We start from the raw sequence: 12,361 nt of genomic DNA, 5'->3' as shown, positions 1-12,361 counted from the left end.
TAATACTTTCCTTATTTTATATTTCAATAGAATTTTTTCGAATTGTTGTTTTGCTAAAGAATTATTTCAGCAAGTTGCAAATAAACATTATTTTATAGATTCATATTTACAATTGTGAAACAAAATTGTTGAATTTGATTTAGTCATGCCTTGTTGCATTACGTCTTATAAATATAGTTAACTTGGTGACTCTTAATAATATAAAAGCTAAATTTGATTGTTTTAATCAATACTATGCTTATTTTAGAATTGAATCTCCAAAACTCTTGTTTTGCTAATGAATTATTTGAGCAGATTTCAAATAAAAATTATCATTTTTTTTTATGGTTCTTATGCACAAGTGATGACAAATATTATTAAAGAATTAAAATTAAAAAAAACAAAATACAAATGCATTTTTGTTATTTATGATCAAAGTTACATGGTGACCGAACTTAATTTATTCGCTTTTAAAATCAATAACTTATTTACATAGTAATCAATAATTTACTTTTTAAATACCTAATAGCTATCAATTAACTGAATTCTATTTGTTAGCAATTTAATATAATTATAAATATAATAAAAAATATTAGTACTAGAAAAATATCATTGAATAAAAAAAAAATTTAAAGTTTAGAATTGAATTCAGAATTAAATAAAAAAATTTTAAGAATAAAATTATAAAACTCATAACTAAAATTTACTTGAGCATGGGGTAAAACCTGTTGGAGAAACTTCTTCAGGATCACATTTCTTTTCAGTACCTGTATTATTTAAAAATAAATACTTATAGAAACTAAGCCTTTCAACATTTTTTACATATACATATACATGTATATATATATACATATATATATATATATATATATATATACATATATATGTATATATATATATATATATATATATATATATACATATATATATATATATATGTATATATATATATATATATATATATATGTATATATATATATATATATATATATATATATATATATATATAAATATATATATATATATATATATATATATATATATATATATATATATATATATATATATATATATATATATATATATATACAGTATCGGACAAAACGAGTGCCACCAAATAATGCTAATTTAGTTTCTTTATATAAAAGTGCTGCATTTTTTCAATTTAGAGATATAACTATGTAACTGTTTAGAGACAAAGCTCTTTAAGTTTTATTCATCACAAAGTTCATTATTTGTACACGAAAATTAATAAATTAATCAAAAGTATTTAAAAAAGTTGATTTCCTTCTGGACAAAACAAGTGCAACTCGACAAAATGTTGACCAAGCTGTATTTCGCTATCAATATTTCGTGGCGAATCCTTTGTTGTCGATCACAGCCTTGCATCTTCGAGGCATAGATTTGATCAGGTGATCAATGAAACTTTGTGGAATTGCTGCCCAGGCCCTTTGGATTTGTTCAAACAGTTGAACCTTATTACGAACACCTTCATGATTAATTCTGCGGTTGACGATCTCCCACAGGTTCTCGATAGGGTTAAGATCCCGAGATTGAGGCGGCCATACCATCAACGATAGGTGGTTGTCTTGAAACCACTGCTTGACTACTTTTGCAGTGTGTTTTGGATCGTTGTCTTGCTGAAAAACCCATTTTATTGGCATATTCCATTCAGCATGAGGTAACATAACATCTTTCAGGATATTTTTATACATGAAACGGTCCATTATTCCATCATTTCGATGTATTGGACCTAGACCGTTAGCAGAAAAACACCCCAACAGACCATTACATTGCCTCCACCATGCTTCACGGTCTTATAGCAGTAACGTAAATCAAGGCGTTTTCCGGCTGGTCGACGTACACGGCAAATGCCATCGCTCCCAATGATGTTGAACTTCAATTCATAACTGAACAGGACAGTTCGCTATTTCTGCACATTCCAGTCAATATGAGATGTAGCAAACAGGAGTCTTTTCTTCTGGTTTTTTAGTGAAATCAGCGGTTTCATTGCAGGGCGTCGAGAAAACAATCTGGCTTCAACAGCACGTCGTCTAATTGTTCGGTCCGATACAGGCAGCTCTAATTGCTTTTGTATCTCGACTGATGATATCCAGGGATCCTTTTTGACGGATCTGATGATCATAGAATCCTCTCTAGAAGTGGTGGAACGTGGTCTTCCTCCTTTGTTATCTGCTGCCAACTTCCCCAAAGAACGATATTTGGAACATAGTCTTGATACGGTCCACATTTTCACACGATATTTATCAAAAATAATAAAAATTCTAGATGCTTCTTTTCGATGCTTCTGGAAGCTTCTGGATGCGTCTGGATGCTTCTGAATGTTTCTGGATGCTACTTGATGCTTCCAGATGCTTCTTCTGGAAACTTCTGGAAGCTTCTGCATGCTTCTGGAAACTTATGGAAACTTCTGGATACTTCCTTTAATTATTAAAAAACTTCCGTGACGTTGACACGGGCCAGACTTAAGAAAATGAAACAAACCAAAAAAGCTGCACTTGTTTTGTCCGCTGCAAAATGGCACTTGTCAACGAAATTCTGCCTGTGTGCTGTCACCTGTCAGCTGATTGCTCATGTCATGGCATGTTATGACTCCAGACTCCTGAACTGTTTGCTGTGGTAGTATAGTTCGTTTCGTTTTAAAGACATGCAAAATTAGGAACACTTTTAAGCATTGTTCGATGTTGGTTGCAAATGTTTTGTCCAATACTGTATATATATATATCGCGGTAAGTATATATATATAAGCGCGGTAGTGGTGTAGTGGTAGAGCACTTGCTTCATAAGCAAGAGGTTATCCCCATCACATCCCTGGTAGTACCGCACTCAACTTGTTTCTCCATGCAGTGACCTTGTTTGTCAAGGTTCGTGTTTTGGAGTTATAGATTTGAGAGAGGGTTATAACCACAATTAAGTAGCCTCCTCATTTGTAATGACCTTTTCGGCCTTGGGAAGGGGAATTTAAAATATACATATATACATATGTATGTATGTATATATATATATATATATATATATATATATATATATATATATATATATATATATATATATATATATATATATATATATATATATATATATATATATATATATATATATATAAATTAGTCAAAACACTTATCTAAATTTTAGCTGTCTTCAACAGCGCATTTCTCTATCAGTAGGTTCATCAGGTTTCCTGATGAACCTACTGATAGAGAAACATGCTGTTGAAGACAACTAAAAATTAGATAAGTGTTTTTACTAATTTAATATTGCTCTGTTCTTTAAGAACATTGAACACTCTATTTGTAGAATACACTAACGTAATTTATATATGTATTATATATAAACCATATATATGTCATATATAAAATTTCTTAACTTAATAGCTCATTTGTGAGTGTTTGAAACGGAACTCATGGCAGCCATTACACCCAAGTTAATGGCGAGAAAGAGACACAGCTCTTTTTTTGATAAGAAAATGTGATTGCAAATATCTTAAAATATTAGATATTAAAATATTTATAAAATAAATATAATAATATCAATTCATATAATAAAATTCAATGTTATAACATAACAATTTTACTTGAAAATTGAATTTCGGCAACATCTTCTTAATTTTGATTTAGAGCATTATTTGCCGTTTAATAAAGTCTTTTGTTTAATAATCAGAGTTGAAACACTTTTTAAACAATAAGCCTCAGTGTTAAATAATGCCTCAAATTAAAAATACATATATATATATTTTTTTAATTTTTCAAAATACAATACAATTTTGAAGCTCTATAGATATATAAAGATATTATATACTATAACTAGGAAGTGACTGGGGCCTCTGCCCTGACTAAAAATAAGATAAAAATGAGACCTGGCCCCGGCCAGGGCAAAATTATAAGATTTAGCGGGGTTTGATAGCTGTGGCTACAAAAAAATTTATAATACTTTATATATTATAACTTTATACTTTAATTTACTATTTATTGAATACTGGCATATATTTTAAAACTCTAATTTACTTTCAACAAGGTTGCAAGCAACCTTTATTAAGTTATGAGTTACTTTAAAATAGAGGTTAGGATAAAAGCTTGGAAACAGTTAACTGAAGATTTATAAAGTTGTAGGTTGTATAAAAAAGGGAAAACATTAAGATGGGTAAGAGTTATAAAGTTTTTTTGATGTACAAGGAAAAAAAATGGATTAATAAAAGCATTTATAGCAAGAAGGGACAGATGAAAAGGATGCAACTTGTTGACTAAGAAACAAATCAAAGCAATGAAGTTTTAAAAATGAACATATTACTGAATGAACATATTACTGAACATATTATTGAACAACTATATAATAGGATAATTTCTAAAACCATCCCTTGGCTTGACATTGTTGCAGATCTAATTCATCTTGAGAAGGAAGTTGTAGATTTCTTATCTACAGTAGTATTTATATAAAATGTATAATGCAATAGCTTCAGGCATTTTTCCTAATGATTAGGAGACTCAAATTGGCCCACACAATTATGCAAGATGGTTAAATCTTGCTAATAGACTATGTCAAATCTGGTGTTCTGAGCATGGATTAAAGAACAAAGATCTACACAACTTAAAACTATCATCATGGGAGTTTATTCTGTTTTGTGATTTGAAATTAAGGTGATGTTTTACTTTAGTAAATAAATAATGAATACAAAGTTATAACTTCTTTTTGTTAAAAACTATAACCTACATTTTAAATTGTAATACTTTTATGCACAATAAATTATACATTTATTTATTTTAGATAAATAATAGTCACATTAGTTGTCCATGCTATATTCTTAAACAGCTAGATTTGATTAAATACCAGAAGAAATTTGTGCAGGATATTGTATTAAGGTATGACTGCTTATCTGCCTTGAATGCACACAGTGAATGTATTCTATAGACAATGCTGTGTAGTTCAGATGAACAAGAAAGGAGATTTCCCGTGTTGAAAATCATTGATAAAGACATAGGTGACAATAAAAGTCAAAATAGAAATATGCCAATAATAAATACTGAACCAACCATTCTGATAGATTTAATTAATTGGGAAACAGCAGAGATAACTGAAACAGTTCTAACTTGCTACTTAATGAAGCAAGACAATTTATCAATATAATTTATAGACAATCCAATGATTGTACCAAACTTTCTTGTTCATAGCCAACCTATTAAACACAAGAGGTTCCAGGGTTTCAATGTCAGTTTATAGGGTTGAGAGAAGAGATGGCTTCATAAAGGCTACAATGACACATAACTTACGCCTGAGTGCCATTTAATGAAAGGATTACGAAAAATATTCTAACAAATATTCAAAACTTTTTTTACAAAAACATTTTGTTACACGTAAAGGTTTTAGCTTAAATTAAATTTTGTAGACTTTAAGAAGCGTAATGTCTTAGTTTATGGTCTATTTTTAATATTTCATAGAGTAACTTGAGTTTAAGATTCAATCAAACTTTTTTTATTTTATAGAATTGTTTTGATTTTATAGAATTTTTTTATTTTTTTTCACTTTAATTCACTCCAAACAAGACTGCAAGCAACCACTATTAAGTTGGGAGCCATTAGTAAAAAAAAACAAAGTTAAAGAGTAAGGTTTTGATTGGAATAGTATTAAAGCAGTTCGCAAAACCATATGTAAATGATGTATTTAAGATTAAACCAAAATTTTTAGGTTCAAAACTATCTACTAGACATTAAACAAAAAAATAAAAAAAATCAGTTCCCAGTATGATATGGTCAAAGACATAAGAATAATGGACAGCCAAACTTAAAATATTTTTGAAATATTTCAAATATTTTTGAAAAGTGACCCACCTAATTAAGCAGTGCTCAAAAAGGATAAAAAAAGTAACGATATGCTTTTCAATATTTTCAAATTACCATCCTGTCTAATCATTGCTATATGGTTTATACTTTGTAAAAAGGTGGCGGGATGGCTTATCATCTCATCCTGACCAATATCAAGTGTTGCTTTTAAATAGATAGAAATGACTATTGCTTTACAAAAAAAATGGCAGAAATACGATTAACAAAATACAGAATATTAGTTAGCAAAATACAGTAAATAGTATGGAGTAGAAACATTTGTAATAGGGATTTTTAGTTTAAAAAAAAGATAAAAGTATACTAATCACTATATATCATTGCTGAACTTAATAGTACTAATCCTCATTTGTGTGTGTTTGCTGAAACCCGCAGCAGTCATGGAATCTGAGATAACAGCGAGAAAGATTTTTTCTCAAAACTTTTTTTTATAAGAAAATTTGAATGTAAGTCTATGCAAATATCTAACTCATGCAAATTTTAAGATGGAAAAAGTAAAGTTTTTTTTAAGGTTTACAGTTTTACTTTTCAAGTTTTCTGCAAATAAGTTTAGTTTGTTTAAAGAAAAGGGTTATGTAATATATATATATTCAGAATACAATAAACTATAAAAATAACTACAAAATTTTTTTGTTTTGCATATTAAATTATATATATATATATATATATATATATATATATATATATATATATATATATATATATATATATATATATATATATATATATATATATATATATATATATATATATATATATATATATATATATATATAATGTTAAAATTACCCATTTATATAGGTCACAAGAAAATTTAGAGTTTTATAACTATTTTACCACACCCCCGTTAAACATTCTAAACCAAGTGCGCAACAATGACAGAATTTAGAAAACCATCAAAATTGTATTATACTCCGTATAGTATTTTGTAGAAAATTTTGAACTAAAAATTGACCCTGAAAAATAAAATACAAAAAAGAAAAATAGAACTAGAAATATAATTTGGTTCAACTCCCCATATAGCAAAAATGTTTCCACTAACATAAGAAAAGTGTTTCTAAAATTGGTCGATAAGCATTAATATATCGCATAAATTTTTAATCGAAATACAATTAAAGTTAGCTACAGTTGCACAAAAAATATGGAAAGAACTATAAAAGGTCACAATAATGCTTTGTTAAACAAAAAAGAAATCCTAAATGAAAAAACTACAGAAAATTGTGATTGTAAACAAAAAAACAATTGTCCAATGAGTGGAAATTGTTTATCAAAAAATATGGTATATAAATGTGTTGTTTCCTCTAAGATGCACAAAACCTGGACTGTCGCACAATGGAATAAAGTATTATGGAGTGATGAAAGTACCTTTACTGTTTTCTGTGGAGCTAAAAGAGCCTATGTGAGGAGAAGAGTTGGTGGACAATTTAGTCCTCTGTGTGTAGCTCCCACAGTAAAGCATGGAGGAGGCTCTCCTATGGTATGGGGTTGCATGTCAGGATCAGGTGTAGGTCATTTATATCGTTGTACTGGCACGGTAAACCAGAATAAGTATTTGGATATATTATAAACACAAATGAAACCATCAGCAAACAAACTATTTGGTAAAAAACAAACCATTTTTCTTTCAACAAGACAATGCTCCTTGCCACAAAGCTAAGAAAGTAATGGAATATCTCAAACGTGCTCGTACAAATGCTATTGAATGGCCTCCACAAAGTCCTGACCTGAACCCCATTGAAAATTTGTGGGAGGAGCTCTTCAGAAAGGTACAGAAAACCCAGCAATCTGGATGATTTGTGGCAACATTTGCAAGCTGCATGGCTAGCAATCCCTGTTGACATCCTCCAAAAGCTGGTACAGTCTATGTCAAGACGTGTACAGGCCGTGCTCGATGCGCATGGAGGGCATACAAAATACTAGTCTTTTAACGAGTGATGCTGAAGTAATCGGACAAATTCTAATTTCATTATTTGAGCATAATAATTAGTTTTTGTGGTTTTATGCGTAGGCATAAACGTTCTATAAAATATAAACTTTATTATTTGAAACGCAATTATTTAAAATGAGGTTAAATGCAGATGAACGAGAATCTTTTCGAAAGCGACTAAAAATGTTTTTTGTAAATAAACCTAATATTAAAAAAAAAAATTGTAAATCATTTTGAAAAGAAAGGATTTGCTCGAAGTACAATATATAATAACCTAAAAAGACTTGAAACTGTTCAATCATTTTCTGATAGAAAGCACCCTGGTCGTCCGACATCCTGGACTAGAGAAAAGATTACCTAATTAACGAGACTTGTCAACAATCGAAAAGGGGTCAGTCAGAGAAAAATAGGTATTACATTCGGTATAAATCAATTGACAATTGGTCGTCAGTTAAAAAAAATGAATATTAATATAGAAAACGTGAAAGGACTCCAAAATACACTATAGAACAACAAATAAAGGCAAAGAAAAGAAGCAGGAAACTAGTTAACCAACTCTATAACACAAAATCGCTTCTAGTCATCGATGATGAAAAATACTTTTGTTTTGCAGGGGACAACATGCCTGGAAACTCTGGATACTACACAAAAAAAAAAAGACATGCCCAGAAAGTGTTCGTTTTATAGGAAAAGAGAAATTTCCAAAAAAATTATTAATGTGGATAGCCATATCTGACCGTGGTATGTCCGAGCCATTGTTTCGCACTGCCAAGGCTGTAGCGATCAATTCATCAATCTATATTAATGAATGTTTAGAAAAACGACTTCTTCCATTTATTCACAAGTATCATGGAGACTTTAACTATTTATTTTGGCCAGATTTAGCAAGTTCTCATTATTCTAAAGATTCTCTAAATTGGACGGACCAATATGTCTATTTCCTTGATAAAGAATCCAATCTCCCAAATGTGCCTCAAGCACGACCAATTGAAAATTTTTGGGGACATTTGACACAGAAGGTTTACGAGGGAGATTGGCAAGCTTCAACTGAGCAAGTTTTGATTGATCGCATTGAACTAAAACTACAAGAAATTGATTTAAACTTTTTACAGCCTCATATGAAAGGCGTCAGAGCAAAATTGAGATCAATTGCAGATGGTGGTGTTTTTTCATATAAAAAATAAACAATTTTTATTAAAAGATAAATGCTTTATTTGAAAAAAATATAATAGTAATTTGTTTTTTTATTTATAAATAAGTTATTGACGTTTTTATTTTGTCCGATAACTTCCGCATCACCCGTTAATCAGAATTTCTTATGTTTTATTAGTGGCGCTTACTGACAATGCAGAGTCATTTTTATTTCAATGTGGTGCTGTTTTATTTTATATTGTGCCAAAAATGAATAAAATTCTCTTGCTTTTCAACTGTGGTCATGACTTTGTGCCACCACAGTATATATATATATATATATATATATATATATATATATATATATATATATATATATATATATATATATATATATATATATATATATATATTAGGGTGATCCAAATATGACCAAAAAATTTTTTTTTTTTACTTTTTGTTATTCGTAAGGTCTAAATGTGTTCATTTATGAAAGAAAACATTGTACCAAAAAAATCAGCCAAATCGGTTAATATTTAGAGGTCGCGTTGGGGCAATCTTTATACCCCTCTAAAATTGGAATTTTCAAAAGTTCAGTAAAATATTGACCTTCGTTTCTGTGCGCATTTCGATTATTTACTGTTCAATTTTAATAAAATAAAAACAAAAATAAAGCTCTTATTACGCATAATAATTTTTGTTAAACAACATTTCCTTTTTAAATGCATATTAAAGCGGCAAAATAAGTTGCATACTAAGCCAAATTTCATTATATTTTATTATATTGGTTTATTATATGGTTTAGTTCAGTTCGAGACTTTATCGAGAGTGTTGTGATTCCTGAAATAAAATTACAATAGTTTATCTATTTTGCTTGACTAATAATATTAATTACAGTATTTTAAGAAAGTGATATAATTGCGAGTTTCAACGAAACTAATATTGTTTGGAAATATAGGTGACAACAAAATATATTTTCATTCATACACTGTATTAAAGAAAATTTAAAATGGCTGCAGTCGCAAAGTCAACACGCAGTTCTACAGCAAAATGGTTAATTGGTCAACCAATATCAATGCTTTCCCATCTTAAGCTTCCAACGATTTTGGAAGTATTAAAATGTTTTTTCTTCCACCATGAGGTGAAAGGATTGCGTATACATGAAAGTTCGGTAACAGTTATCAAATCAACTTGCGAAATTTGGGAAAAAGCTAAAATTCCTACAATTCGAAAGGATAATGCAGTTACAAGGCTTGAAAAATTTCATAAAGAATATACGGATCTATTAAAAGACAGAAATAAGAAATCAGCTGTTGCTAGAAGCAAAGTAACAGACTTTGAAAAGAGAATTATGAAACTTTTTGATATTGCGCCAACTAATGTTTTTGATTTAATAAAAATTGCTGAAGATCGCGATTTCCTCATAGATCAACGAGATGATAGAAACATGGTCTTGGGTTCCATTGATAAAGATGATGCAGAGAAAGAAGAAAATAAAGTTTGCAGAGAGATAAGTTTGGATAAACGTTTGCAAAAAGAAGCGTTAAGGAAACAACGCTCTGAAGAAGTAGTTGTTCTTGAGAATTCAACTTCGCCTTCAAGTTCTGCTAGTAGCGATCATGATGATATCATAATTTTGAAAGGAAAAGATGATGTTGCAGAAAGCTCTGGTCTGAAAAGGAAGCATTCTATAAAAAAAATTATTACCCCTGAAGTTGTCGCTTCCTTTGATAGAGGAAAAGTAAGCAATCGTGTGGCAATGCGAACTATAGCAGCTACAATGCAAAGTTTAGGAGCTCCCATTGAAGAGTTCTTTATATCTGTTACTACTTTTCATAGGGCAAGAACTGATTATCATAAAACTCATTACAATGAAACGAAAGAAAATTTCAAACCGGATGTACCTCTCGTAGTTCATTGGGACGGAAAAATGATGGCAGACATCGATGGAAGTGGAAATGTTGAACGTTTGTCAGTTTTAGTAACAGGGCGTGGTGTTGAAAAACTTCTGGGAGTGCCAAAACTTCCTGATTCAAAAGGAGAAGCCATTGCTACTGCAGTTGTAGCCTCCCTCCTTGAATGGGACGCTTCGAATCTTATTAATAATCTCTGTGGTATGTCGTTTGATACCACAGCTAGCAATACAGGATCTGAGAAAGGTGCTTGTAATTTACTTGAAGAAAAATTAGGAAAAGAATTATTAAATTTAGCTTGTCGTCATCACATTACTGAAATTGTTGCAGGATCTGTGTTTAAAATTTATTTTCCAACAACGTCCGGACCAGATGTTGCTATTTTCAAACGATTTAAACAAGCCTGGAAGAATATCAAGAAAGATGATTTTAGCCCAACAGTGCAAGATGAAGAAGCTGAAAGATATCTTTCAAACGTCTCAATTGAAAAAAAATTGTCTATAATTAATTTCTTAAAAAAATGTTTGCAAGACTCACAACCACGAGATGATTATAAAGAACTTCTTGAATTATGTCTAATATATTTAGGAGAGCAACCTCCTAGTGGAATAAGATTTAAAGCACCTGGAGCCTTCCATCATGCTCGGTGGATGGCAAAACTTATTTATTCAATTAAAATATGGTTATTTAGAGATCAGTTTAAAATGGTGCAACATGAATTAAACGCAGTAAGAGATATTAGCATGTTTGCTGTGTTAATATATGTTCAACAGTGGTTTACTGCACCACTCAGTACCTCGGCCCCATTTAATGATTTAGATTTTCTAAAAAATATTGAGGAATATCGTGAAATAAATGAAAATATAGCAACCGCTGCAACCAAGGCAATAAAGCGGCATCTATGGTATTTAAGTGAAGACCTTATATCTTTGGCCTTTTTTAGTGATGATGTAGAGATTGAAGTTAAAAGAAAAATGATAACTGCCCTTCAGCATCAATTCGTAGACAATAATAGGCCATCAAAGAAATTAGCAGATATTACAAATGTAATGAGTAAATCTCTTGAGGACTTTGTAACGTGTAAATCACTTTCATTTTTTAATTTCTTAAATATTGACATTTCCTTTCTTGAAGAAGATCCTTCAAACTGGAAAAACAATGAGTCGTATGCCGACTCTAAAGAAGTATTAATGTCTCTTAAAGTTGTTAATGATTGCGCCAAAAGAGGGGTGAAGTTAGTACAAGACTTTAATGCTGTCTTAACAAAAGATGAAGAGCAGCAAAAGTATGTGCTAAATTTAGTTGCAGAAAACAGGGCTGTCTTACCAGATGCAAAAAAATCAACATTGAGGGCTAAACAAACCAGGCGACAATGAGCAGCTGTTGTTGTTTAATGTTGTTTAATGTTGTTTAATAAAAATTATTATGTGTAATAAGAGCTTTATTTTCGTTTTTATTTTATTAAAATCGAACGATAAATAACCGAAATGTGTACAGAAAACGAAGGTCAATATTTTACTGAACTTTTGAAAATTCCAATTTTAGAAGGGTATAAAGAT

General features: G+C 30.1%; 1 protein-coding gene across 2 annotated transcripts in view; it reads right to left on the bottom strand.

Annotated features, from left to right (window-relative positions):
• The window catches only part of LOC100208378 (von Willebrand factor D and EGF domain-containing protein), a 111,441-nt gene that overhangs the window by 61,153 nt on the left and 37,927 nt on the right, over positions 1-12,361 (bottom strand). For both annotated transcript variants that reach the window (XM_065795827.1, XM_065795828.1), the window contains one exon: positions 687-746. In XM_065795827.1, coding sequence (XP_065651899.1) covers positions 687-746 — 60 coding nt within the window. The remainder of the gene's footprint in view (positions 1-686; positions 747-12,361) is intronic.

This window comes from Hydra vulgaris, chromosome 04, assembly GCF_038396675.1.
Source record: "Hydra vulgaris chromosome 04, alternate assembly HydraT2T_AEP".
Classification (NCBI taxonomy): Eukaryota; Metazoa; Cnidaria; class Hydrozoa; order Anthoathecata; family Hydridae; genus Hydra; species Hydra vulgaris.
This window is presented reverse-complemented; position numbering and strand designations above follow the sequence as displayed.